At 31.4% G+C, this 27,759-nt stretch overlaps 1 protein-coding gene across 2 annotated transcripts in view; it reads right to left on the reverse strand.

Annotated features, from left to right (window-relative positions):
- The window catches only part of stops (SOCS domain-containing protein stops), a 160,151-nt gene that overhangs the window by 125,739 nt on the left and 6,653 nt on the right, over positions 1–27,759 (reverse strand). For both annotated transcript variants that reach the window (XM_075291888.1, XM_075291887.1), the window contains exons 4-5: positions 23,111–23,220; positions 18,394–18,497 (exon numbers count right to left, since the gene is read on the reverse strand). In XM_075291888.1, coding sequence (XP_075148003.1) covers positions 18,394–18,497; positions 23,111–23,220 — 214 coding nt within the window. The remainder of the gene's footprint in view (positions 1–18,393; positions 18,498–23,110; positions 23,221–27,759) is intronic.

Raw genomic sequence — 27,759 nt, forward strand, 5'->3', positions numbered from 1 at the left:
TTGTCATTCCGTTTGTAACACATCGAAATATCGATTTCCGACTATATAAAGTATATATATTCTTGATCAGGGAGAAATTCTAAGACTATATAAGCATGTCCGTCTGTCTGTCGGTTGTAATCACGCTACAGCCTTCAGTAATGGCGCTATCATCCCGAAATTTAGCACAGATTAGTTTTTTGTTTGCAGGCAGGTCAATTTCGAAGATGGGCTATATCGGTCCAAGTTTTGATATAGTCCCCATATAAACCTCCTCCCGATTTGGGGTCTTGGGCCTATAAATACCGTAGTTATTATCATATTTGTCTGAAATTGGAAATCTAGAGGTATTTTGGGACCATAAAGAAGTGTGTCGAAAATGGTCCGTATCGGTCCATGTTTTAGTATAGCCCCCATATAGACCGATCTCCCGATTTTGCTTCAGGCGTCTAGAAACAGTATTTTCTATCCGATTTGTCTGAAATTGAAAATCTAGAGGTATTTTAGGACCATAAGGAGGTGTGTCGAAAATCGTTCGTATCGGTCCATGTTTTGATATAGCCCCCATATAGACCGATCTCCAGATTTTGCTTCTTGGGCGTCTAGAAACTATATTTACCATCCGATTTGCCTGAAATTGGAAATCTAGAGGTATTGTGGGACTATAAAGAGGTGTGTCGAAAATGGTGCGAATCGGTCCATGTTTTGGTATAGCCCCCATATAGACCGATCTCCCGATTTTGCTTCTTGGGCGTCTAGAAACTATATTTACCATCCGATTTGCCTGAAATTGGAAATCTATAGGTATTGTGGGAGTATAAAGAGGTGTGTCGAAAATGGTCCATATCGGTCCATGTTTTGGTATAGCCCCCATATAGACCGATCTCCCGAATTTGCTTCTTACGAGCCTAGAAACAGTATTTTCTATCCGATTTGTATGAAATTGAAAATCTAAAGGTATTTTGGGACCATAAAGAGGTGTGTCGAAAATGATCCGCATCGGTCCATGTTTTGATATAGCCCCCATATAAACCAAACTCCCGATTTGTAGTCTTGGGCCTATAAAAACCGTAGTTTTTATCCAATTTGCCTGAAATTTTAAATATAGAGGTATTTGAGGACCCTAAAAAGGTGTACCGAAAATGGTGCTCATCGGTTAATGTTGTGGTATAGCCCCCATATAGACCGATATCCCGATTTTGCTTTTAGGGCTTCTAGAAACTATATTTACCATCCGATTTGCCTGAAATTGGAAATCTAGAGGTATTTGAGGACCATAAAAAGGTGTATTTGAGGACCATAAAAAGGTGTGTCCATGTTTTGATATAGCCCCCATAGAGACTGATTTCCCGATTTCGCTTCTTGGGCTTCTAGAAACTATATTTTGTATCCGATTTTCCTGAAATTGAAAATCTGAAGTTCTTTTGGGACCATAAAAAGGTGTGCTGAAAATGGTGCCCATCGGTCCATTTTTTGGTATAGCCGCCATATAGACCGATCTCCCATTTTGCTTCTTGGGCTTCTAGAAACTATATTTACCATCCGCTTTGAGCTACAATAAACTGTATTTATTACATGATTTGCCTGAAGTTCGAAACCTAGAGGTATTTTTAGACCACAAATAAGAGTGCCGAAATTGAGGTATATCGGTCCATTTTTTTGGTATAACCCCCATATAAACTGATCTCTCGATTTTTACTTCTTGGGCGTCTAGAGACTATATTTTCTGGCCGATTTGTTTGAAATTGAAAATTTGGAGGTATTTTAAGATCACAAATATGTGAGTAGCAAATGGTGCCTATCGGTCCATGTTTTGGTATAGCCCCCATATACACCGATCTCCCGGGTTTATTTCTTGGGCTTCTAGAATCTGTAGTTTTTATCCGATTTGCTGGGAATTAGTAATCTATAATAAAATTTTAGACAAACGAAATTTCTTTTTCTTATAAAGTGTTTTCATTTATTCAACGATTGTCTCTAAATTTTGTGTCAAAAGAAAACTTTGCTTGTCTAAAATTACTTGTCTCAAAAAAGAAAACACTTTTTTCAGGGTATAGCAGGCGCACTGATCATGAAAATTGCTTCAAACTGAAAGTAAAAGTTCCAGATTTTACTTATTGTATTTAAATAAATGTGGAAAAATCTGCAGATTTAAGATTTTAAATCAAGGCATAATTTGAACATATACACGATATGTTTATATTTTCTCTAAAACTCAAACAAAATTGGTTCTCATAAATCCAGAATCTTATCTGGTCTTCATAGGTAGAATCTTTAAAGTTTGTCTTCGGGAGCTGGCTCGTTTGGGAGAAGATTTGTCATCATTTGTCACCCACTACGACGAAGAGTTTTCATAGTAAACTATTATACTTGATTCATGGTGGTGAGTATTTAAAATTCGGCCCGGCCGAATTTACTGTTATTATTATTGTTATTATTCAACATAGTTCCCTTCAAGAGCGATACAACGATTATAATGACCTTCCAATTTTTTGATACCATTTTGGTAGTACCCCTTCGGTTTTGCCTCAAAATAGGCCTCAGTTTCGGCGATCACCTCTTCATTGCAGCCAAATTTTTTCCCTGCGAGCATCCTTTTGAGGTCTGAGATCAAGAAAAAGTCGCTGGGGCCAAGTCTGGAGAATACGGTGGGTGGGCAAGCAATTCGAAGCCCAATTCATGAATTTGTGCCATCGTTCTTGTGGTACGGTGCGTTGTCTTGGTGGAACAACACTTTTTTCTTCTTCATATGGGGCCGTTTTGCCGCGATTTCGACATACAAACGCTTCAATAACGCCATATACACTAGCCAACAACCATTTTGTGAATTGTTTCTCACATATTTTTTCTTATTGATTATGACCTACTAAACACGAAAATGATTTTTAAAAAATTTTCTGTCGATTGGTTTTCGAGATATAATTTTTTTATTTTTTTTTTAATTTTTGGAGGTACACCTACAATTTTGAGCATATCTTACGTTTTCTTTGACCGTTTTGATCCTAATACTACTCAAATTAAAGAAAATTGAGCCGTCTACAACTCGTTCTCAGAAAATTTTCAAAAGGTAAAAATTTTCAAAAGGTAAAAAACGGCGTTTTTTAAGTAAAAATGTGGCAAAAAAAACATATAAAAATTCATATAAAATATAAAAAAATTTCCAACGGCAATTTTTTGTTTTTTTACGTGTAGCTGGAATCTTTACAAAGAAATTAAGCCCTTACTTAACGAAATCTGACAACAATCTGATGGACTGATAATTTTTTTGGTAATAGACTGAAATTCCGATATTTTACGATATTTTGATTTTCTTTATTTGCACAGCTTACACAGAGAAAACAAAATTCGTTACACGGCACGTGTAGAAATAGCAATCCCATGCGGTTCGTATTTCGCCCTGCTAAATTCAATTCGTTAAATGTACATGTTAAAGTTACACGGGACATGTAGAAAGCTGCCCGCCACGTATAGAAAGGAAAAATTAAACGCTGCATGTAGAAAAGTTGGCTTATTTTGTTTTCTCTGTGTACCTACCCAACGCAAACGAATAAATACATTTGAAACTTAATTTTGAATAAACAAATTAGTTTTAGTATATTATTTTTTTAAATTTATTTAAGATTACCAAATCAACGCCAAAAAATGAATAAAAACAAAGATATAACTGTAAATTTTATGCCATGTGGAAAAACTGCTGACTTCTTCTTTGTTTTTTGAACAAGTGTCTACTTTTTTTTTTAATTCAACAAGTGTCTACGATCGCGAGTAGGACGAGTAAAAAGTGAAACAAATTGAATTTAAGTGCATATAATACCTACCCAACAAGTAAGATAATGAGTAAAAAACTACGTGTGTTCGAGTGTTTAAACAATCCAGACATTTTCTGCAATGCTTGTGGCGAGTTTATAAAGAATAATCACGCCCACACGTGATATACTAAAGATTCCAGCTACACGTAAAAAAACAAAAAATTGCCGTTGAAAATTTTTTATATTATATATGAATTTTTATATATTTTTTTTTTGCCACATTTTTACTTAAAAAACGCCGTTTTTTTACTTTTTTAAGTCGCTAACATCCAAACTACTAACCCGATTTGAAAATTTTCTGAGAATGAGTTGTAGACGGCTCAATTTTCTTTAATTTGAGTAGTATTAGGATCAAAAAGGTCAAAGAAAACGAAAGATATGCTCAAAATTGTAGGTGTACCTCCAAAAATTAAAAAAAAAATAAAAAAATTATGTCTCGAAAACCAATCGACAGAAAATTTTTTAAAAATCATTTTCGTGTTTAGTAGGTCATAATCAATAAGAAAAAATATGCTAGAAACAATTCACAGAGAAAAGTTTGTTATTTGTTGCCTAGTGATATTAGTCACTGTTGATGGTTTTTCCCTTCTCAAGATAATCGATAAAAATTATTCCATGCGCATCCCAAAAATCAGAGGCCATTACTTTGCCAGCGGACTTTTCAATCTTTCCACGCTTCGGAGACGGTTCACCGGTCGCTGTCCACTCAGCCGAGTGTCGATTGGACTCAAGAGTGTAGTGATGTAGCCATGTTTCATCCATTGTCACATATCGACGGAAAAACTCGGGTGTATTACGAGTTAACAGCTGCAAACGTTGTTGTTTTTGGTCAAATGTGAGCTCGCGCGGCACCCATTTTGCACAGAGCTTCCGCATATCCAAATATTGATGAATGATAAGACCAACACGTTCCTTTGATATCTTTAAGGCCTCTGCTATCCCGATCAACTTCATTTTACGGTCATTCAAGATCAATTTGTGGATTTTTTTGATGTTTTCGTCGGTAACCACCTCCTTCGGGGATCCACTGCGTTCACCGTCCTCCGTGCTCACGCTTGAACTTTGCATACCAATCAATTATTGTTGATTTCCCTGTGGCAGAGTCCGGAAACTCATTATCAAGCCAAGTTTTTGCTTCCACCGTATTTTTTCCCTTCAGAAAACAGTATTTTATCAAAACACGAAATTCCTTTTTTCCATTTTTTTCACAATATCGAAAGTTGCTTCACAAAAGACGCTCTATCTCAGAAACTAATTGACTTACAGACGTCAAATTTTGACACGAGTCATTTGAAGGTTGGTACTACATTTAATACTAGCGACGCCATCTATGTATCAGACCGGGGACTTATCAGCCAACCTGTTAGATTTCAAATCATGGCATTTTTTCATCATTTTCTTGCACACTTACGCGAGATTTTTTGATTCCTCTAAAACTTAAACCTTTAAATTTATCTTCGGGGAGCATACTGATCATCAAAATTCTATATATTACCAAGTAACTCGCTACGACGAAGAGTTTTTAACGGAACTACTATATTTGATTCATGGTGGTGGGTATTTAAGATTCGGCCCGGCCGAACTTACTGCTGTATATACTTGTTATTTTATAAATGTTTTTAATTTATTATTTTTGGCATATGTTTTTGTATAAGTATGTCATAGGAGGACATAAAGCCCAAACCAAATTTGAGCCATAAGACCGCCCTGAAGCAGGTCGTATTCCCCAAAAATCATAACGTCCGTTGGGGGATATGACCAGTCAATAAAAATATTGCGATTTTTGTTTGTGTCATTTCATATCAATCAGCCGGTATATTCCTCATATCATTATTAGATATAATGGGGAAATGCAAAGGAATATCTTTGCATTTCCCCATTCTCACATCTGAAACCCGGCGATTAGAAGTTGACCATTGATTACAATTCCCAAATGTAATTAATTTATTTCCAATTAATTTTATTGATATCGGATATGTCAATTAGTCTCTAATAAAATGTGAAATTTTCTATATATGTATGTCTTTCATACCATTTTGAGATAATTTGCCATTAAAAGGTATACATGTGTCTTTCTATTCTTATCAAAAGTCATTCATTAAGAAGACAATAATAATATAACACAAGAAATTGGTACACTGAAAAAAAATATTGTCGTGAGGCCAAAGATTTCAAGTCCTTAAAATACAAATGCGAATTTTCCCTAACATAGAAGACGCTTTTCTCGGATATAAAGTTATTTTTCGCCTTGTCCAAAAGTTCATACATTGATGTCTTATCCTTAAAAAGTTAAGTGATTCGACTTAAAACTTAAGTATCTTTACATGAAAGTGAATTTTTGTTGACTAAAGTCAACTTGACTTTAATAATTCTAAAAAATTCTATAAAATTAATGAAATCTTTAATTTTGATGATTTTCTGTATCTTGACTACAATAAAAAAACGTTTTCGAAAATAGAAGATGTTTTTCAATGGTTTAGGTTAAAGACGTTTTGAATTTGAACAAGTATAAACGGCCGTAAGTTCGGGCAGGCCGAATCTTATGTACCCTCCATCATGGATTGCGTAGAAACTTCTACGAAAGACTGTTATTCACAATCGAATTACTTGGGTTGTGGTATCTTAAATCGTTTTCTAAATTGTGAATTATTCCACACATGGTATATATTAGACAAAAAGGTATGTAAGTCTACAAATAATTCCGAATCGATATGGACTTTTGCACTGTACGTATGGAGCCAGAATTGAAATATGGGGGTCTCTTATATGGGGGCTATGAATTATGAACTTGATACGGACCAATTTTTGTGTGATGGGGGATCGATTTATCTGAGGGCTATATATAACTATAAACCGAGATGGACCTAGTTAGGCATGGTTGTTAACGGACATATACTAGCACAATGTAACAAATTTCAACTGACTAGGAGGAAATTTACTCCTCCAAGAGGCACCAAAACCAAATCTCGGGATCGGTTTATATGGGGGCTATATATGATTATGGACTGATATGGACCACTTTTGGCATGGTTGTTAAATATCATATACTACCACCACGTACCAAATTTCAACCAGATTGGATGAATTTTCCTTCTCCACAAGGCACCGGAGGTCAAATCTGGGGATCGGTTTATATGGGGGCTATATATAATTATGGACTGATATGATATATAATTATGGACTAACATCACGTACCAAATTTCAACCGAATCCGATGAATTTTGCTCTTCCAAGGAACTCCGGAGGTCAAATCTGGGGATCGGTTTATATGGGGGCTATACATAATTATGGACCGATTTCGACCAATTTTTGCATGGGTGTTTGAGGCCATATACTTACACCATGTACCAAATTTCAGCCGGATAGGATGAAATTTGATTCTCTTAGAGGCTCCGAAAGCCAAATCGGGGGATCGGTTTATATGGGGGCTATATATAATTATAGACCGATGTGGACCAATTTATGCATGCTTGTTGGAGACCATATACTAACTCCATGTACCAAATTTTAGCCGGATCGGATGAACTTTGCTTCTCTTAGAGTCACCGAAAGCCAAATTTGGGGGTCCGTTTATATGGGGGGCTATACGTAAAAGTGGACCGATATGGCCCATTTGCAATACCTTCCGACCTACATCAATAACAACTACTTGTGACAAGTTTCAAGTCGATAGCTTGTTTTGTTCGGAAGTTAGCGTGATTTCAACAGACGGACGGACGGACGGATATGCTCAGATCGACTCAGAATTTCACCGCGACCTGGAATATATATACTTTATGGGATCTTAGAGCAATATTTCGATGTGTTACAAACGGAATGGCAAAGTTAATATACCCCCATCCTATGGTGGAGGGTATAAAAATAGCAAAAATAGCTCCTATCATATTATTTTGCTCTTCGAATATGATTGTGACAAAAATTGTAGATTTTGCAAAATATTCCAAATATATCTACAGAAATAAAATTTTGACAAAATTTTCTACAGAAATAAAATTTTGACAAAATTTTCTATAGAAATAAAATTTTGACAAAATTTTCTATAGAAATAAAATTTTGACAAAATTTTCTATAGAAATAAAATTTTGACAAAATTTTCTATAGAAATAAAATTTTGAAAAAAAATTTATAGAAATAAAATTTTGACAAAATTTGCTATAGAAATAAACTGTTGCCAAAATTTTCTATAGAAATAAAATTTTGAGAAAATTTTCAATAGAAATAAACTTTTGCCAAAATTGTCTATAGAAATAAAATTTTGAAAAATTTTTCTATAGAAATATAATTTTGATACAATTTTCTATAGAATTAAAATTTTGATAAAATTTTCTATAGAAATAAAATTTCGATAAAAATTTCTGTAGAAATAAAATTTTGGCAAAATTTTCTATAGAAATAAAATTTTGAGAAAATTTTTTGTAGAAATAAACACTTTTGACAATATTTTCTAAAGAAATAAAATTTTGACAAAATTTTCTATCTAAATAAAATATTGACAAAACTTTCTATAGAAATAAAATGTTCACAACATTTTCGATATAAATAAAGTTTTGACAAAATTTTCTATAGAAATAAAATGTTTGCAAAAAAAATATAAGATGTTTTTCAATGGTTTAGTTTAAAGACGTTTTGAACTCGAAACATAGCATAAGTTCTACATGAAATTGAGCCAGAATTTGGAAATTTAAGTTTTCGTTAACACCTTTTTGAAGGACTTTCGTAGCACATGAAGGAAAAAAATTTAAAATAAATTAAATTTTATCTCCTACTAGCAAGTATGCAAAACTCAAATTGAGAGAATTTTCAAAAGAGAATTTTGTCTTAAAAGTTTCGGAAACAAGGCCAAAATCATTAGTTCAAAGACAAAATCATTGGAAAGGGGCATGCTTTATTTTCAGTGTATATTTTTCTTGGATTAAGTAGACAGCAACGTCTATGTTACAAACAATTTGCGCTCAAGATACTTGGTATTTTTAGATTTTTATATACACTTTATTAGAACTATTTCTACCATTTTCTTTATTGCCACTACGCATTGTGAAAACCTCAAAACTCGGAGTTCTTCGACTTTAGCTCGAGATAATTCATTTCTACTATTAAACACTTTCCCTTTTTTCTGTGTTAACACATCTCTTATTTGCTTTAATTTGAAAAGCAATGACTTTTGCCGTATCACTATCATCAAGAAAGTAGAAAAAAATTAATTAAATTTGAAATTCTTTTGTTACGTTGTAGTGTCCTCTTATCCATGGAAACTAGTTGATATGGCATTCTGAATATTCAACATGTCCAACTGAATTATTGTCTTTTTTGTCGTGGTCATATTGTAGGTGTTCTTGTCAACATTTTAAGAATTACTTAACATTATATCCAACTTCCACTTTCATGTAGTATCTTCTATAAGGACATTTATTTTAATTAAATAAGAAGAAAAAAAAGCAAACCAGAAAAAGCTTATTGTTGTCATTTTTTTGTTCTTAGTGTCCATGTAGAGACTTTGACATTTTTTGTGATGTTTATCCGTTTCCTGATTTTCTTTTGAATTCACATATGCACACGCACATAATTTAATAAACACTCACAAGTTGCGTATACACACATACGCATACTATGGAATACTGTGGAATTTGTCTTTCACTCTTTTACTCCCGGCATGCTAATCACTTAGTCAGTGCTCGTGTAACGCAAATTAAACCCTCTTCACTTGTTGTATAAGACAAGTGAAGGCTTTGCAGAAAAAAAATCATTTCTTTTTTTCTGAAATAATTCTTAGATTCATATATGAACCATTTTATAAAGTAACTGAAAGGGCGGAATAGAATTACCTGTCCCCTCCATCATCCTTCATATGAAAAGTCTAAATGAGTAGGTTTTGGCGTAGATGTACAAAATATGAAAGTCATCTAAACGACTTTGTCAAGTCGAGTTTTAATGCCTTTGAAACCCTTCTTTTGTCCAAAATCGACTTTTCATGTTGAATCAAATTTCATATTAAAGCAAATGAAAATGGAAAATTTGGCTTTTTCGTTCGAAGTAAAATTTTGGGAAAATTTTCTATAGAAATAAAATTTTGAAAATTTTTTTTATAAAAATAAAATTTTGAAAAAATTTTCTATAGAAATATAATTTTGATAAAATTTTCTATAGAATTAAAAATTTCTATAGAAATAAAATGTTGACAAAATTTTCTATAGAAATAAAATGTTGACAAAATTTTCTATAGAAATAAAATTTTGACAAGATCTTCTATAGAAATAATATTTTGACAAAATTTTGTATAGAACTAAAATTTTTACAAAATTTTCTATAGAAGTAAAATGTTGACAAAATTTTGTATAGAAATAAAATGTTGACAAAATTTTCTATAGAAATAAAATCTTGACAAGATCTTCTATAGAAATAACAATTTGTATAGAAATAAAATTTTGCCAAAATTTTCTATCGAAATAAAACTTTGGGAAAACTTTCTATAGAAATAAAATTTGATAAAATTTTCTATAGAAATAAAATATTTTTATAAAAATAAAATTTTGAAAAAAATTTTCTATAGAAATATAATTTTGATAAAATTTTCTAAAAAAAAATTTGATAAAATTTTCTGTAGAAATAAAATTTTGACAAAATTTTCTACAGAAATAAAATTTGGACAAAATTTTATATAGAAATAAGATTTGTACATAATTTTCTATAGAAATAAAATTTTGACAAAATTTTCTATAGAAATAAAATGTTGACAAAATTTTGTATAGAAATAAAATGTTGACAAAATTTTTTTATAGAAATAAAATTTTGACAAGATCTTCTAAAGAAATAACACTTTGACAAAATTCTGTATAGAAATAAAATTTTGCCAAAATTTTCTATAGACATAAAATTTTCTATAGAAATAAAATTTTGATAAAAATTTTCTATAGAAATAAAATGTTGATAAAATTTTCTATAGAAATAAAATGTTGATAAAATTTTCTATAGAAATAAAATTTTTATAAAATTTTCTATAGAAATAAAACTTTCTGTAGAAATAAAATATTGACAAAATTTTCTATAGAAATAAATTTCTTTTTATAAAAATAAAATTTTGAAAAAATTTTCTATAGAAATATAATTTTGATAAAATTTTCTAAAAAAAAAATTGATAAAATTTTCTATAGAAATAAAATTTTGACAAAATTTTCTAAAGAAATAAAATTTGGACAAAATTTTATATAGAAATAAAATTTTTACATAATTTTATATAGAAATAAAATTTTAAAAAAATTTTGTATAGAAATAAAATGTTGACAAAATTTTGTATAGAAATAAAATGTTGACAAAATTTTCTATAGAAATAAAATTTTGACAAGATCTTCTATAGAAATAACATTTTGACAAAATTTTGTATAGAAAAAAAAAATATTGACAACATTTTATACAGAAATAAAATTTTGCCAAAATTTTCTACAGAAATAAAATTTTGGGAAAATTTTCTATAGAAATAAAATTTTGATAAAATCATCTATAGAAATAAAATTTTTATAAAATTTTCTATAGAAATAAAACTTTCTGTAGAAATAAAATTTTTAGAAAATTTTCTGTAGAAATAAAAATTTTTGGCAAAATTTTCTAAAGAAATAAAATGTTGACAAAATTTTCTATAGAAATAAAATTTTCACAACATTTTCTATAGAAATAAAACTTTGACCAGATCTTCTATAGAAATAACATATTGACAAAATTTTCTATAGAAACAAAATTTTGACAACATCCCTACGGGAAATTGGTGCAAATTTCCACTGATGGACCTATCGCAGAACTTCTACCGGAGCTCCAGTTAGTTGCTATTTTGAAATTGTCTTAATTTATTGATTCCCATACTCGCTTGATATTAAAATCTGATTGGATCTACACATTTGGTGAAATAATGTTATCAAAATAACTATTTTTAAGAACAATACGATTTATTGGCCACGAAGGCTTCCTGTATTGTTAAATAAAATGAAATGAATAACCTATTGTTTGACATAACATATTTCAAAAGTTTTTTTTTTCATTTCGAATGCGATTCGGATGCCCAAAATGAAACAGATTTCTAAGTGTTTGTCCGAGAGTGGACCTGTTTATGGTGTGCTCCTTCTAAATTGTCCCAGGACATGTCCTTTGGAGTGAGTCCAAGATGTGTCCTAAAGTGTAAATTCACCCCGTCAATGGCAAACCCATGTTAAAGTGACCGGTCCCTCCGTACGTTCTGGCCAGAACAGGGACTGGTCCATACACACCAGGGACTAGTCGTGTACAGGTCCTGTGGTTGCTCCATTTCCCGTAGGGATTTTATATAGAAATAAAATTTTGACAAAATTTTATATAGAAATAAAATTTTGACATAATTTTCTGTAGAAAAAATTTAGAAAAAATTTTCTATAGAAATAAAAAACAAATATCCGTATTAACTTATTTGGAGGCAATCAAATGGGAAGTATATACCCACCCGCCCAAATAGCCCAGGCATTCCTCCTTCTGATTACCACTTATTCCAATCGATGAAACATGATCTGTGTGTTTGAGTTAAGTCGTTGTTTCGTCTAGGTATCCGTCTGTTGCCGTAACGATGGGAAAGAGCAGTGGCAACCAGTGGACACCACTTCAATTTGAAGTGCATTAAATACTCAAACATTAAAAAAAACAATTTTTTAATTTGTTCTTCCTAAATAAATTTATGCAACCAAACTTTTTTAAAAACATCAATTTTTACATTGTTCTTCCTAAATAAATGTATGCAACCAAACTTTCAATATAGGTCCATAAACTTACATGTGGAAACTTATTTATAGATTTATTTTTTTTTTTACATTAATTTTTCTTATGTTGCAAATGTATATAGATATTCGCTAAAACCTAACAGCAGTTCATTTCACTTTGCAACATTTATTTTGATCATAGTCAATTTCTTACGAAATGTCTCATATAGGGGAACAAATATGTTTCTTGTCAACTCTGACATTTTTTTCTTGTCTAGTTGCGAACATGACATGACTTCAGCAACATTAACTTTAATCAAAACAACGAGCCAAATAACAATAAAAAGGAATTTGGGTAACAGCAGTGGTAACCTGCTACAAAGACAGGTGTTAAGGATATTCGAATTTAGCTGGTTGAGTAGCTGACAATGACGCCATTTGAAAGCTACAAAACCAAAATGCCTAAAAGTATTACATTTTTAATATTCTCTTGAATATGTGTACGTTCGTGCCTACTTCTTCAAGAATTGGTTGTTGTGGAAATCCTGTTTTGGCGAGTACGGACGAGCTTCACTTAAAGCAAGATGAAAAACCAAATGAATAGTGAAAGATTTAGCAGTGTTGAAATCTAGGGTTCACGATTAAATGTTTTTAAAATCAATTTAAAATTAGTTCGTGGAATGATTTTTAATATATTTTTTAAGTTACTGAGCTCAATAAATTCAGATGTAATATGACAAAAAATATTTTAATATTTTACGTTAATGAAAACACAGAGCCATGTTTACATACGTTTATATAAGTTAAAAACTTCGTTTTTCAAACCAAACCGAAGGCGTATTTAGTAAGGTAGTTTTGCCAGTCGCCATATTGAAACTTTGATTGTCAGGCAATTGACTTAAATTTCCCACTTGTTGAACACATTTAACATAGAGAAAATCTGGAAATGTATCGATGTATGCTTCGAAATATGAGGAAATGTGTTACGGTACGGAAAAATAGTTGAAGTAATTCTTACCATCAATTATGAGGACCATTTACTTCATAAATTTAAGACAAATTCAATATTTCAAAATTTTTTGTATAAAATAAATTTATTTTGAATTTTTATTTTTATACCCACCCCCATAGAATGGTTATGGGGGTATAATAAGTTTGTCATTCCGTGTGTAACCATCGAAATATCGATTTCCGACTATATAAAGTATATACTTGATCAGGGAGAAATTCTAAGACGGTATAAGCATGTCTGTCTGTTGTAATCACGCTACAGCCTTCAATAATAGCGCTATCGTCCTAAAATTTGGCACAGATTCGTTTTTTGTTTGCAGGCAGGTCAAGTTCGAAAATGGGCTATATCGGTCAAAGTTTTGATATAAAGTGTGATACGGTCAAAATTTGGTCGAGGGAAAACGCGTGTAAATCGGTGAAATCGTTTATTTAAAAAATCAAACTAAATTTCTTTTTCAAGTTCAATTAGTATAAAATTCAGGAAAAATATTCAGTGAGGCTTTCGCTTTTCCAAATCCGAATTGCCGGGCCTCACGCTTGACACCTGCCATCAGATTTTGTACAGCCACCTTGTCCACCTTCTTCGCCGCAGAAAGCCAGTTTGCCTTGAACTGCTGCTCGTCCTTAGCAGTTTTTTTTTTGGTCTTCTTTAGGTTCCGCTTGACAATAGCCCAGTATTTCTCAATTGGGCGGAGCTCTGGCGAGTTGGGAGGGTTGTTGTCGTTGGGAACCACTTGCACGTTGTTGGCGGCGTACCACACCATGGCCTTTTTACCGCAATGTCAAGATGCCAAATCCGGCCAAAACAGTACGGAACAACCGTGTCTCTTCAGGAAAGGCAGCAGACGTTTATTCAAATACTCTTTCACGTAAATTTCTTGGTTGACAGTCCCAGAAGCTATGGAAATGCTGCTTTTCAAGCCACAGGTACAGATGGCTTGCCAAACCAGATATTTCTTTGCGAACTTTGACAGTTTTATGTGCTTGAAAATATCTGCTGCCTTTCCCCTTCCTTTTGCCGTATAAAACTCCTGTCCCGGAAGCTGCTTGTAGGCTTTGACGTAGGTTTCGTCGTCCATTACCACGCAGTCAAACTTCGTCAGCATCGTCGTGTACAGCCTCCGGGATCGCGCTTTGGCCGTCGTATTTTGTTTATCATCGCGATTTGGAGTCACTACCTTCTTGTAAGTCGATAGTCCGGCTCGTTTTTTGGCTCGATGCACGGTTGTAGACGATACACCCAGCTTATTTGCTGCATCTCGGAGAGAGAGGTTAGAGTTTCGCTTGAAACTACCGGCAACTCTCTTTGTCGTCTCAACGGCTTCCGGTTTTCGATTTCCCCCCGATCCAGACTTCCTGGCTGTCGACAAACGTTCCCCAAACACTTTAATTACATTTGTAACGGTTGATTTGGCAACTTCTGGCGATTTTGCCAGCTTTGCGTGCGAGTAGCTCGGATTTTCGCGCGAGCAAAATTTTGATACGCTGCTCTTCTTGCTTGGACGGCATTTTGACAACTGAAGAGTGAATTCCAAAATCAAAATAGGAGCAACATTCTACACACACACCTTCAAAATGAGGGGTGTTCAGGTTTTTTAAATGCAAACTTGAAAGAAATACGTCAAGTTTATATTGACTAAATTTTGACCGTATCACCCTTTAGTCCCCATATAAACCGATTTCCCGATTTGGGGTCTTGGGCTTATAAAAACCGTAGTTTTTATCCAATTTGCCTGAAATTAAAACTCTAGAGGTACTTGAGGACAATAAAAAGGTGTGCCGAAAATGGTGCCCATCGGTCCAAGTTTTGGTATAGCCCCCATATAGACCTATCTCCCGATTTTGCTGCTTGGGCGTCTAGAAACTGCATTTTCCATCCGATTTGCCTGAAATTGGAAGTCTAGAGGTATTTTGGGACCTTAAAGAGGTGTGTAGAAAATGGTTCATATCGATCCATGGTTTGGTATAGCCCCCATATAGACCTATCTCCCGATTTTGCTGCTTGGGCGTCTAGAAACTGCATTTTCCATCCGATTTGCCTGAAATTGGAAGTCTAGAGGTATTTTGGGACCTTAAAGAGGTGTGTAGAAAATGGTTCATATCGATCCATGGTTTGGTATAGCCCCCATATAGACCGATCTTTTGCTGCTTGGGCGTCTAGAAACTGTATTTTCCATCCGATTTGCCTGAAATTGAAAATCTAGAGGTATTTTAGGACCATAAAGAGGTGTGTCGAAAATGGTCAGTATCGGTCCATGTTTAGGTATAGTCGCCATATAGACCGATCTCCCGATTTTTGTTCTTGGGCTTCTATAAACTGTATTTATTACCCGATATGCCTGAAATTGGAAATCTAGAGGTATTTGTATGCCGAAATTGACCGATCTCTCGGTTTTACTTCTTGGGTATCTAGAGACTATATTTTCTAGCCGATTTGCTTGAAATTGAAAATCTACAGGTATTTTAAGATCACAAATAGGTGTGTCGAAAATGGTCTGTATCGGTCCATGTTTTGGTATAACCCCTATGTGGACTGATCTCCCGATTTTACTTCTTGGGCTTCTAGAATCCGTATTACTTCGGCTTCTAGAATCCGTAGTTTTTATCCAATTTGCCGGAAATTAGAAATATAGACTTATCTTAGGACCATAAAGAGGTGTGTCGAAAATGGTCCGTATCGGCCCATGTTTTGGTATAACCCCTATATACATTGATCTCCCGATTTTACTTCTTGGGCTTCTAGAATTCGTAGTTTTCACCAAATTCGTCTGAAAGTGGAATTCTAGAGGTATTTGAGGAACATTAAGAGGTGGTGAGTATTGGTCCCTGTTTTGGTATAGCCCCCATATGGACCAGATTTAACTCCTAGGGCTTCTACAAACCGTAGTATTTATCCGATTTACACACAAATTTAAACATACTGGAATTTTAGACCCTCAAAAATCTGTATCGCGTTTATTTTTACCGGTCCATTGGACAAGGCATCGATATAGATCGATTTAACTCCTTGAGAGTACACCCAAAGAAAAAATATTTTCCTATTTTAGACAAACGTAATTCCCCTTTTGTATAAAGTATTTTCGTTTAGGGCAAACTAATCCGAATTTTTGGTAAGCGATTCAACGATACTCTCTAAAATTTCTGTCAAAATAAATCTTTGCTTGTCTAAAATTTCGTTCCTCAGAAAAGAAAACACTCCTTTCAGGGTGTAGCAGTCGCACTGATCATGAAAATTGCTTGAAACTTAAAGTAAAATTTCCAGATTTTACCCATCGTATTCATTTAAATAACGGCGGAAAAAATCTACAGGTTTAAGATTTCAAATCGATTCGTTTTCTCTAAAACTCAAACAGAATTGGTTCTCATAAATCCAGAATCTGATCTGGTCTTCATACACACAGAGAAGGAATATGATCACCTCAAACATGTATCAAGAGCAAAATGTTATTTTTGTATGGTGACCATGTAACATGTTTGTTACTAAAATGTTATTTTCTCGTCAAATATAACCTGCTTGCCGAAATCAGATACATGATTTTCGAGAAAATAACATGGTTGTTACATGGTCACCACCCAAAAATAACATTTTGCTCTTCAAACATGTTTGAGGTGATCATATCCCTTCTCTGGGTGTAGGTAGAATCTTTAAATTTTTTCTTTGGGAAAAAATTTACTGGCTTGGGAGAAGATTTGTCATCAAGTACCCAAAATCCTATATTATCAAGTAACCCGCTACGAAGAAGAAGTTTTCAAAGTAAACTATTATGTTTGATTCATGGTGGTGGGTATTTAAGATTCGGCCAGGCCGAACTTACTGCTGTATATACTTGTTATTTGTCACAATTGTCGATTAAACCTTGGCGTAGCTAGCAAAAGCTACAATGTGTGTCCATTGTGAAGGTACCTCAAAAAGAGAAAAAAATAATTCATGTAGATGGGAAGAAATCAGAATATTTAATACAATGATATATAATCATAGTTTAAAAAAATACTGCATGGTATGTGGTAGGGGGAGATGACAAACCTATGAAACCCCTTTAGCTATGCATACACTAAAAAAAGTGAACCCTCTATTTCACTAAAGGCAATTTAACTTTATTTCAGTTCATGGAATTATTACATTTGGAGAAAGTTTCTTTTACTCTAATAATACACAAATGAAGCAAAAAGATTTACTAAATTCGTACTGCTCACAAAATAGTTCACTATTTCACTAAATTTGTAAATCTTACTACAAATGCGACCATCTTGAACTTCGTATGGCACTAAAGACATTCTTACAATTTTGAACTCCAATTTTTTTCCTTCAAACTACAAAATTTTCTTTAACAAGTGAAAAAAATTAATTATGTCTAACAAATTTTCTTGATTTTGTCGAAAAATATTTTTTTATTTTTGTGATATCGTCGTGATGTTAGTGTTTGTTATACTGTTTAGTTAAAATTTTCTAAAAATAATCAAAATTTTCTAAAATTATCCAAAATTGTTATTCCTGGTGAGTTCACTGTTTTTTCAGTGTATGTGTATTAACCAAATACCGGCAATCAAAGTTCTGCTCAAATGAAAAAATTGTAATCACCTGATTGAAACTGCCTTCCTAAATATGCCTTGACCAAACCTTTTCATATATTCTGCATCTGATAATCTAATAATCAATTAATAAAAATAAAAAATAAAACAAAATCATTTAAAAATAATTCTAATAATTTCCTCAAATTTCTTATACTTTTAGGTAAGTCCACAATATTTGCACAGAATTCTTTTGGTATTTTCTTTGGACAATAAATAACTCTAACAATTACTTAGTACGGTAAGAGTCTATATTTTAAGTTTACTTATAAAGAAAAATGTTTCAAACTACAATTTATTTTTTTTTTACTTACTTTACCATACGCTCCTGCTCATAACGAGCTATCCATACTGGCAGTGTCATATCCAGACTTGTTGCATGATGTAAAAAGTAGACCATGGCTCTTGTATTCTCATCCTTTAGGGTTAAGTTATTGCAGTGAAATTTGTGGTAAAAAAAAATTCAAAAGAAAACAATGAGTCCAATGAGCAAAATGTTTAACATGGAAAATATATGCAGTACACAAAACACACACAAATAAAATATGTCAACTAAGAGGATTTATGGGGGGCGACTTTTTACAGTGGTTTCAAATGGATGTAATTAGAAAGGCAAAACAAAAGGGAGTTTAAATACTAAAGACAAATACATACAGGTTGCTCTATTTTGCGGATTCTCGTCGGGGGCTATTACCCCGAGAGTAGATGCCGCTTGATAGAATCATATGTAGTCCTATACGTCTTATATGAAACTAAACCGCTCTTCTGACAGATTTATATTAGTGACAGTTTATTTTATTGTTTACAAGCTTCCAAAGCAATTTGATATAGTGCATTCAGAAATAAAGTTATTCGCTTTATATTTGCCTGGAAAACTACAAGGCAGGCACTAGACGTGGGAACACATAAACCTTGTTGACTACATATGAGAAAATTGGCCGGTCAGTGGCAAACTATGCAGCGCCAGTGCAAACTCCTCCAACAAGCGACATTCAGTGGAATAACATACTGACCCATTAGAACGCTGCCCTAAGCGATGCGACAGGGTGTCCCCGAGATACACCCCAGGATCGCCTTTATGTGGGGACCCCTGTGCGTAGACACAATTACATCTTGTCAAAGCGGTATTTACTGGGATGTTATCAGCATTACACAAGAGAACCTCTTGCACTGTGGCCACATTTGGTAGAATTTTACCCAAAATGGTAGATTGGTAGAATTCTTGAAGATTTAGTAGATTTTGCAAAATATTCTCCTCCCGCTAAGATGTACTTCAATTTTCATAATTTAAAAAAAAAAAGATTCTATTGAAATTAAAATGTTGAGAAAATTTTCTATAGAAATAAAATTTTGAGAAATTTTTCTATAGAAAAAAAAAACTTTGACAAAATTTTCTATAGAAATAAAATTTTGACAAAATTTTTCTATAGAAATAAAATTTTGACAAAATTTTCTATTGAAATAAAATATTCACAAAATTTTCTATAGAAATAAAACTTTGACAAAATTTTTCTATAGAAATAAAATTTTGACAACATTTTTGCTATAGAAATAAAATTTTGAGTAAATCTTCTATTGAAAAAAAAATTTGAGAAAATTTTCTATTGAAATAAAATTTTGAGAAAATTTTCTATTGAAATAAAATTTTGAGAAAATTTTCTATTGAAACAATATTTCGACAAAATTTTCTGTAGAAAAAAATATTGTCAAAATTTTCTATAAAAATAAAATGTTGAAAAAATTTTCTATAGAAATAAAATTTTGACAACATTTTTGCTATAGAAATAATATTTTGAGAAAATTTTCTATTGAAATAAACTTTTGAGAAAATTTTCTATAGAAATAATATTTTGACAAAATTTTCTATTGAAATAAAATTTTCTCAAAATGTTCTATAGAAATAAATTTTTGACAAAACTTTCTATAGAAATAAAATATTGACTAAGTTGTCTATAGAAATAAAATTTTGACAAAATGTTATACTGAAATAAAATTTTGACAAAATTTTCTATAGAAATAAAATTCTAACAAAATTTTCTATAGAAATAAAATTTTGACAAAATTTTCCATGGAAATACAATTTTAACAAAATTTTGTATAGAAATAAAATTTTGACAAAATTTTCTATGGAAATAAAATTTTGACAAAATTTTCGAAAGAAATTAAATTTTGACAAAATTTTCTATAGAAATTAAATTTTGACAAAATTTTCTATAAAAATAAAATTTTGACAAAATTTTCTATAATAATAAAATTTTGAGAAAAATTTCTATAGAAGTTAAATTTTGACAAAATTTTCTGAAGGAATAAAAAATTGACAAAATTTTCTATAGAAATAAAAGTTTTCAAAATTTTCTATAGAAATAAAATTTTGACAAAATTTTCTATAGAAATAAAATATTGACAAAATTTTCTATAGAAATAAATTTTTTTTTTCCATTTGTTTTGTTTTGTTATTGTTGGTTTTGTTCTTTAAGCATTGTTGTTGTTTTTTTTTATTTCAGCTTAAAACCATACATTGACTAAACTACAATTGTAGCTTAACCAACAGAGGAAAAGAATGTTTGTCAAATTTATTTGGGCAAAGCCCTATAGACTGCAAGATGGTTGGATGGACGCACGTTTCGGAATTACCACATTCCTCATCAGCATCCTCTACTTGCAGCAAAACTATCAACCAATTATCAGAATAAATTCAGGCAGTTTATTAAACCCAACAAAAACCACACTTGAACCCTCCGAAAAAAGGTTTTACATTGATAGCCGGCTTATGCCGAAATAAATTCGAAACAAACATATCTCTTTTCCTATGCCACTGTCAAATCATCGATTTGAATTCACATGGCTGGGTTTATTTTGAGCGTGCCTCCTCTTCTTTTTCCAAATAGAAAATTTTATTTCTATAGAAATAAAATTTTGACAAAACTTTCTATAGAAATAACATTTTTACTAAGTTGTCTATATGTTTCACAAAATGTTCTATAGAAATAAAGTTTTGATAAAACTTTCTATAGAAATAAAATTTTGACTAAGTTGTCTATAGAATTAAAATTTTGACAAAATTTTCCATAGATATAAAATTCTGACAAAATTTCCTTTAGAAATAAAATTTTGACAAAATGTTTCTATAGAAGTAAAAATTTTGACAAAATTTTCTTTAGAAATAAAATTTTGACAAATTTTCTATAGAAATAAAATCTTGACAAATTTTCTATAGAAATAAAATTTTGACAAAATTTTCTATAGAAATAAAATTTTGCCAAAATTTTCTATAAAAGTAAAATTTCGCCAAAATTTTCTATAGAAATAATATTTTGACAAAATTTTCTATCGAAATAAAAATTTAACAAAATTTTCTATACAAATAACATTTTGTCAAACTTTTCTATGCAAATAAAATTTCGATAAAATTTTCTATAGAAATAAAATTTTCTATAGAAATAAAATTCTAACAAAATTTTCTATAGAAATAAAATTTTGACAAAATTTTCCATGGAAATAAAATGTTGACAAAATTTTGTATAGAAATAAAATTTTGACAAAATTTTCTATGGAAATAAAATTTTGACAAAATTTTCGAAATAAATTCAATTTAAAAATAAAATTTTGACAAAATTTTCTATAGAAATAAAATTTTGACAAATTTTCTATAGAAATAAAATCTTGACAAATTTTCTATAGAAATAAAATTTTGACAAAATTTTCTGTAGAAATAAAATTTTGACAAAATTTTCTATAAAAGTAAAATTTCGCCAACATTTGCTATAAAAAAAAAATTTTGACAAATTTTTCTATCGAAATAAAAATTTGACAAAATTTTCTATACAAATAACATTTTGTCAAACTTTTCTATGCAAATAAAATTTCGACAAAATTTTCTATAGAAATAAAATTTTCTATAGAAATAAAATTCTAACAAAATTTTCTATAGAAATAAAATTTTGACAAAATTTTCCATGGAAATAAAATGTTGACAAAATTTTGTATAGAAATAAAATTTTGACAAAATTTTCTATGGAAATAAAATTTTGACAAAATTTTCGAAAGAAATTAAATTTAGAAATAAAATTTTGACAAAATTTTTCTATAGAAATAAAAATTTTGACAAAATTTTCTATAGAAATAAAATTTTGACAAATTTTCTATAGAAATAAAATCTTGACAAATTTTCTATAGAAATAAAATTTTGACAAAATTTTCTGTAGAAATAAAATTTTGACAAAATTTTCTATAAAAGTAAAATTTCGCCAAAATTTTCTATTGAAATAAAATTTTGACAAAATTTTCTATCGAAATAAAAATTTGACAAAATTTTCTATACAAATAAGATTTTGTCAAACTTTTCTATGCAAATAAAATTTCGACAAAATTTTCTATAGAAATAAAATTTTGACAAAATTTTCTACAGAAATAAAATTTTGACAAAATTTTCTATAGAAATAAAGTTTTAATAAAGTTTTCTATAGAAATAAAATTTTGAGAAAATTTGTCATAAAAACAAAAATTTGCAAAATTTTTCATTGAAATAAAATTTTGACAAAATTTTCTATAGAAATAAATTTATTTCTATAGAAATAAAAGTGGCAATTTCGTGCAGCGTGTGATGACTTTATCGGACGTGCTACCGATAGTCAATCGTAACAAATCTATACTAATTCTAAAACTAGATTTATTTCTAAAACTAGATTATTTTCCCCTTTTTACGAATTTCTACTTGACTCCAATATGAATATTGAACCTATGTGGTTCCTTATATTTTTGATCCACCCTTTCGACTTTACTTTTTAGAAGGCTAACACTATTCATGAATGCCGCTTTTGCTTGCATATATTTTGTTTTAGTTTTCACGAAAATGGTGAGTTTGTTGTTTTCTCATATGAAACCACTGTACTGTAGAATTTGAAGCCAAAAGCAAAAGAAGTAGAAAGGAAAACACTGCATCGTTATAGTAAAATACATTGCATTGTTAAATAAAGCAAACAATTCTTTTTACTTATTAGTATGCATTATTTATGTGAACAGCGTATTTACCTGATCCCGAAAGTCACTACGCCAACCAGCAATGAAATGTGGGGCATTTGGTCCAAATAAAGCACCCAGGAATATTCGTTCAAAAGTTTTTTCGCATGCATAAATCTCCTCTGAAAGTAAAGATAAGAAACAACAATATCCGAATAAATTTGTATACATGATGGGTAAGAATTTAGAATAAATCTTCTTTGAAAATTTTTTTATATATATATGATGAAAATATGTTTAAGATTTTAATGCTAAAAGAAAAACATCAAACATATGAAAACTACAATATTAAATTCATTAATGCACCCGCAGTAATCAACATAAAAATTAATTGCTATAGCGTAGTAAAACGTATGGTATAGTGGAGCGTATGATAATTATTATTTCATTTGCATACCCTGACGTATACGCATTAAATCGCCTGGAAATACTCATACGCTATGAGGGCTCGCAAACATTGTCGAATAAATTGCGGCATAAAAGCTCATTAGTTGAAGCTTGGAAAACATGGCCAACTACAAATACGCATATATAAGTCGACAAATAAAATGAATGAGTTTGTTAATATATATCTGCTATAATTTACACTTCTATTCACATAGTGAAACAAGAATTTAATTCTTAAGCTCATATATAGTCAATGCAATATAAGCGAAGAGTAAATGGTTTAGTAATGAAATAAATTTTTTTATGTACTATTTCGGAACTAGGATCAAGATAGGATACATTTGTTCGTGTTAGAAATGATCTAACATTTTCTCATTAACAAATTATTTAATATTTTCTCAAATAGCAATACATTCTTTAACGAAAAACTTAGGTCAGAGTTATGTTCCATTAATTATTGCGAGATATTGGAGTCATAAAGGGTGATACGGTCAAAATTTAGTCAATATAAACTTGACGTATTTCTTTCAATTTTGCATTTAAAAAACCTGAATACCCCTCATTTTGAAGGTGTGTGTGTGTAGAATGTTGCTCCTATTTTGATTTTGGAATTCACTCTTTAGTTGTCAAAATGCCGTCCAAGCAAGAAGAGCAGCGTATCAAAATTTTGCTCGCGCATCGCGAAAATCCGAGCTACTCGCACGCAAAGCTGGCAAAATCGCTAAAAGTGTTTAAAGTGTTTGGGGAACGTTTGTCGACAGCCAGGAAGTCTGGATCGGGGGGAAATCGAAAACCTGAAGCCGCTGAGACGACAAAGAGAGTTACCGGTAGTTTCAAGCGAAACCCTAACCTCTCTCTCCGAGATGCCGCAAATAAGCTGGGTGTATCGTCTACAACCGTGCATCAAGCCAAAAAACGAGCCGGACTATCGACTTACAAGAAGGTAGTGACTCCAAATCGCGATGATAAACAAAATACGACGGCCAAAGCGTCGACGACAAAATACGACGGCCATGTTTCGGTATAGCGCACATATAGCCCGATCTACTGATGCGATTTCTTGCAATCCTTGAAACGTCAAATTTTATCCAGTTTGCTCTAAATTGGAAATTTTTGGCCTACACATAAATGTTGCGAAAATTGAGTGTATCGGTCCATGTTATGATATTTCCGTCATATAAATCGATCTCTCAATTTCACCCCTTGAGCGTCTAGACATCCCAAATTTTTATACGTTTTACCTGAAACTCAAAATCTAGAGCTATGTGGGGCGCATTGATCCACATTTTGACATAACCTCATATAGACCGATCTCCCGATTTGACTTCTGGAGCTTCTATGCACCGCAATTTTTACCCGATCTGCCGGAAATTCAAAATATAGAGTTATTTTAGGTTTATAGTCGGATATGGTGTGAATCGGTTCATGTTTTGGTATATATCCCATATAAACTGATCTCCCGTTTTGACTCCTTAACCTTTTAGACATCACAGTTTTTACCCGATTTTTCTGGAATTCGAAATATTCTGTTTAGCGGTATTTTAGGTCCATTAGATTATATTATCCCACCTCAGTAATGCTGGTGACATTTCTGAGTGTTTGAAAGCTTCTCTAAGTGGTATCACTGCAATGTCGAACGCCGTTCGGACTCGGATATAAAAAGGAGGTCCCTTGTCATGGAGCTTAACATGGAATCGGACAGCACTCAGTGATAAGAGAGAAGTTCACCATTGTGGTATCACAATGGACTGAATAGTCTAAGTTAGCCCGAAATATCGGGCTGCCACTATATTCAGCCTAATCTAACCTTTAGTTCCATTAATATGTGTGACCAATATGGCTTGTATTGGGCAATGTTTTGGTATATATGTTTGCTTGACAGGGTGTCTGTCATCAAATTCACCCGAAATTTTATATATTTTCAAATAACCCGACGAAGAGTTTTCAAAGGAAACAATTATATTTGATTCATAGTTTGGGGGGGAAGATTCGGCCCGGCATTCTTAAGTCCGTATTTACTTATTTTAATATTTTTAATGCCATTTTGCAAAAGCAAATAATGTCGGAAATCTCATGTAATTTCAAAATCACTGTATACCTGTTCGAATTGGATACCTTTGGTACAAATTATGGCCTTCACATGACCGACAAAGCCAAGGCACTCTGCACGAAATTGACTCTGTGGCATTTTGTCCCATTAGCGCTATTTTGAAATTGTCGAAACTATGGTATTTTTAATGCCAACTTTGCTCTTCAAAATTCCAAAGGCCTTACTCTTCGCAATGGCCCTTACGGCGGCTCATGCCATTCAAATCACCGGCGCCTAAGTTGGCCTATTGGCCAATAGAAGGATCCCACCGTCCATGAATATAGGGGAACAATCATTAGATACCACAATTAACATCGGCGCTGACCATCGAAGGTGTAAATATTTTTTTGTGACTTCACAAGCTGCTCAATTTGGAATGACATCTCATTGGAGAAAATCAAATTCTGTCACTGGCCACTTTCGTGCAAGTGAAGCAACTTCTTGGCTCTTTCCAGGCTAGCTCGCATCGATGAGCTCTTGTACTCTTTCGTACTTCTATGACTTTAGTCCAAGCTTATCTATCATTTTCATTCTAAACTTACAAACAAGTTTTCTACCACTACGGCGTATAAACCAGGTCTTAACTTCAAATGTTCTTGCCCATTTAATTTATCTGCTAAATATGCTGTCAATCCGAAATGGCATATATAGCAAACATCTATACCAACATCAAATATGCTTAACTTAGAAAAAAATGAAGAATATAACGTTTATTTTGTTATTAGACGACGTATGCATTACCAATGAAAATTGTATTTTCTTTACTGAGGCATGAAACATATCATACAACAAATTAAATGGCTGCTAAAACTCGAAACATCTTCCCTGTAGATTTGCGTTCATATTTACCATAAATTTTCGACGCATGAATGTGAAAAAATATTTGCATTATTTCTCAATCTAATTTCCCACTTGTTGGAAAGCACTTCTCTTCTATGGTATTCAGAATTAAGTTTTTTTTTTTTTGGCACCAAAACTTCACAGAAATAAAATAAGACATACAAAAAACAAAATCATAGCAATAATAAATTTCTTTTTTGGAACTCTTATAACAGTAGTAAGCTTTTAGAATTTCTCTCCAAATTGTTACTAAATGAAATTAAATTAATATGTTGTATACATTAGGGAGACATGCAAAATTGTTGCTAATTTTGCGATCCGAAATTTAAGTTCCAAGTGTGCAAAAATCGAAAACCACTAAGGCTGGTAGACACATTCCAAATAAAGATTTTTAAGAATTGTAACAAAACACCAAAATGTTTTTTAAAGGCAATTCTAATAATTCTTAAAATTTCAACTTTACAAACGTTTCACTATAACAGTGTAGGCAAAAATTAAATTTTGACAAAATTATCTGTATGAATAAAAAATTGACAAAATTTTCTATAGAAATTAAATTTTGACAAATTTTTCTATAGAACCAAATTTTGATAAAATTTTCTATAGAAATAAAATATTGTTGGTTTTATTCTTTAAACATTGTTGTTGTTTTTTTATTTCAGCTTAAAACCATACATTGACTAAATGCCTGAATTTATTCTGATAATTGGTTGATAGTTTTGCTGCAAGTAGAGGATGCTGATGAGGAATGTGGTAATTCCGAAACGTGCGTCCATCCAACCATCTTGCAGTCTATAGGGCTTTGCCCAAATAAATTTGACAAACATTATTTTCCTCTGTTGGTTAAACTACACTTGTAGTTTAGTAAATATATGGTTTTAAGCTGAAATAAAAAAACAACAACAATAAAATAAAATGTTCACAAAAAATTCTATAGAAAAAAATTTTCTGTAGAAATAAAAAATTGACAAAATTTTCTATAGAAATAAAATTTTGAAAAAAACTTTCTCTAGAAATAAAATTTTGACAAAATTTTCTCTAGAAAAAAAATGTTGACAAAATTTTCTATAGAAATAACATTTTGACAAAATTTTCTATAGAAATAAAAATTTGACAAAATTTTCTATAGAAATAAAGTTTTGACAAAAATTTTCTTAGAAATAAAATTTTGACAACATTTTCTACAGAAATAAAATTTTGACAAAATTTTCTATAGAGTAAAATTTTTGTCAAAATTTTCTATAGAAATAACATTTTCTATAGAAATAATTTTCTATAGAAATAAAATTTTGACAAAACTTTCTACCGAAATAAAATTTTGGCCAAATTTTTTATAGAAATTAAA

Source organism: Haematobia irritans, chromosome 1 (genome assembly GCF_050003625.1).
Source record: "Haematobia irritans isolate KBUSLIRL chromosome 1, ASM5000362v1, whole genome shotgun sequence".
In the NCBI taxonomy this organism is placed as follows: domain Eukaryota; kingdom Metazoa; phylum Arthropoda; class Insecta; order Diptera; family Muscidae; genus Haematobia; species Haematobia irritans.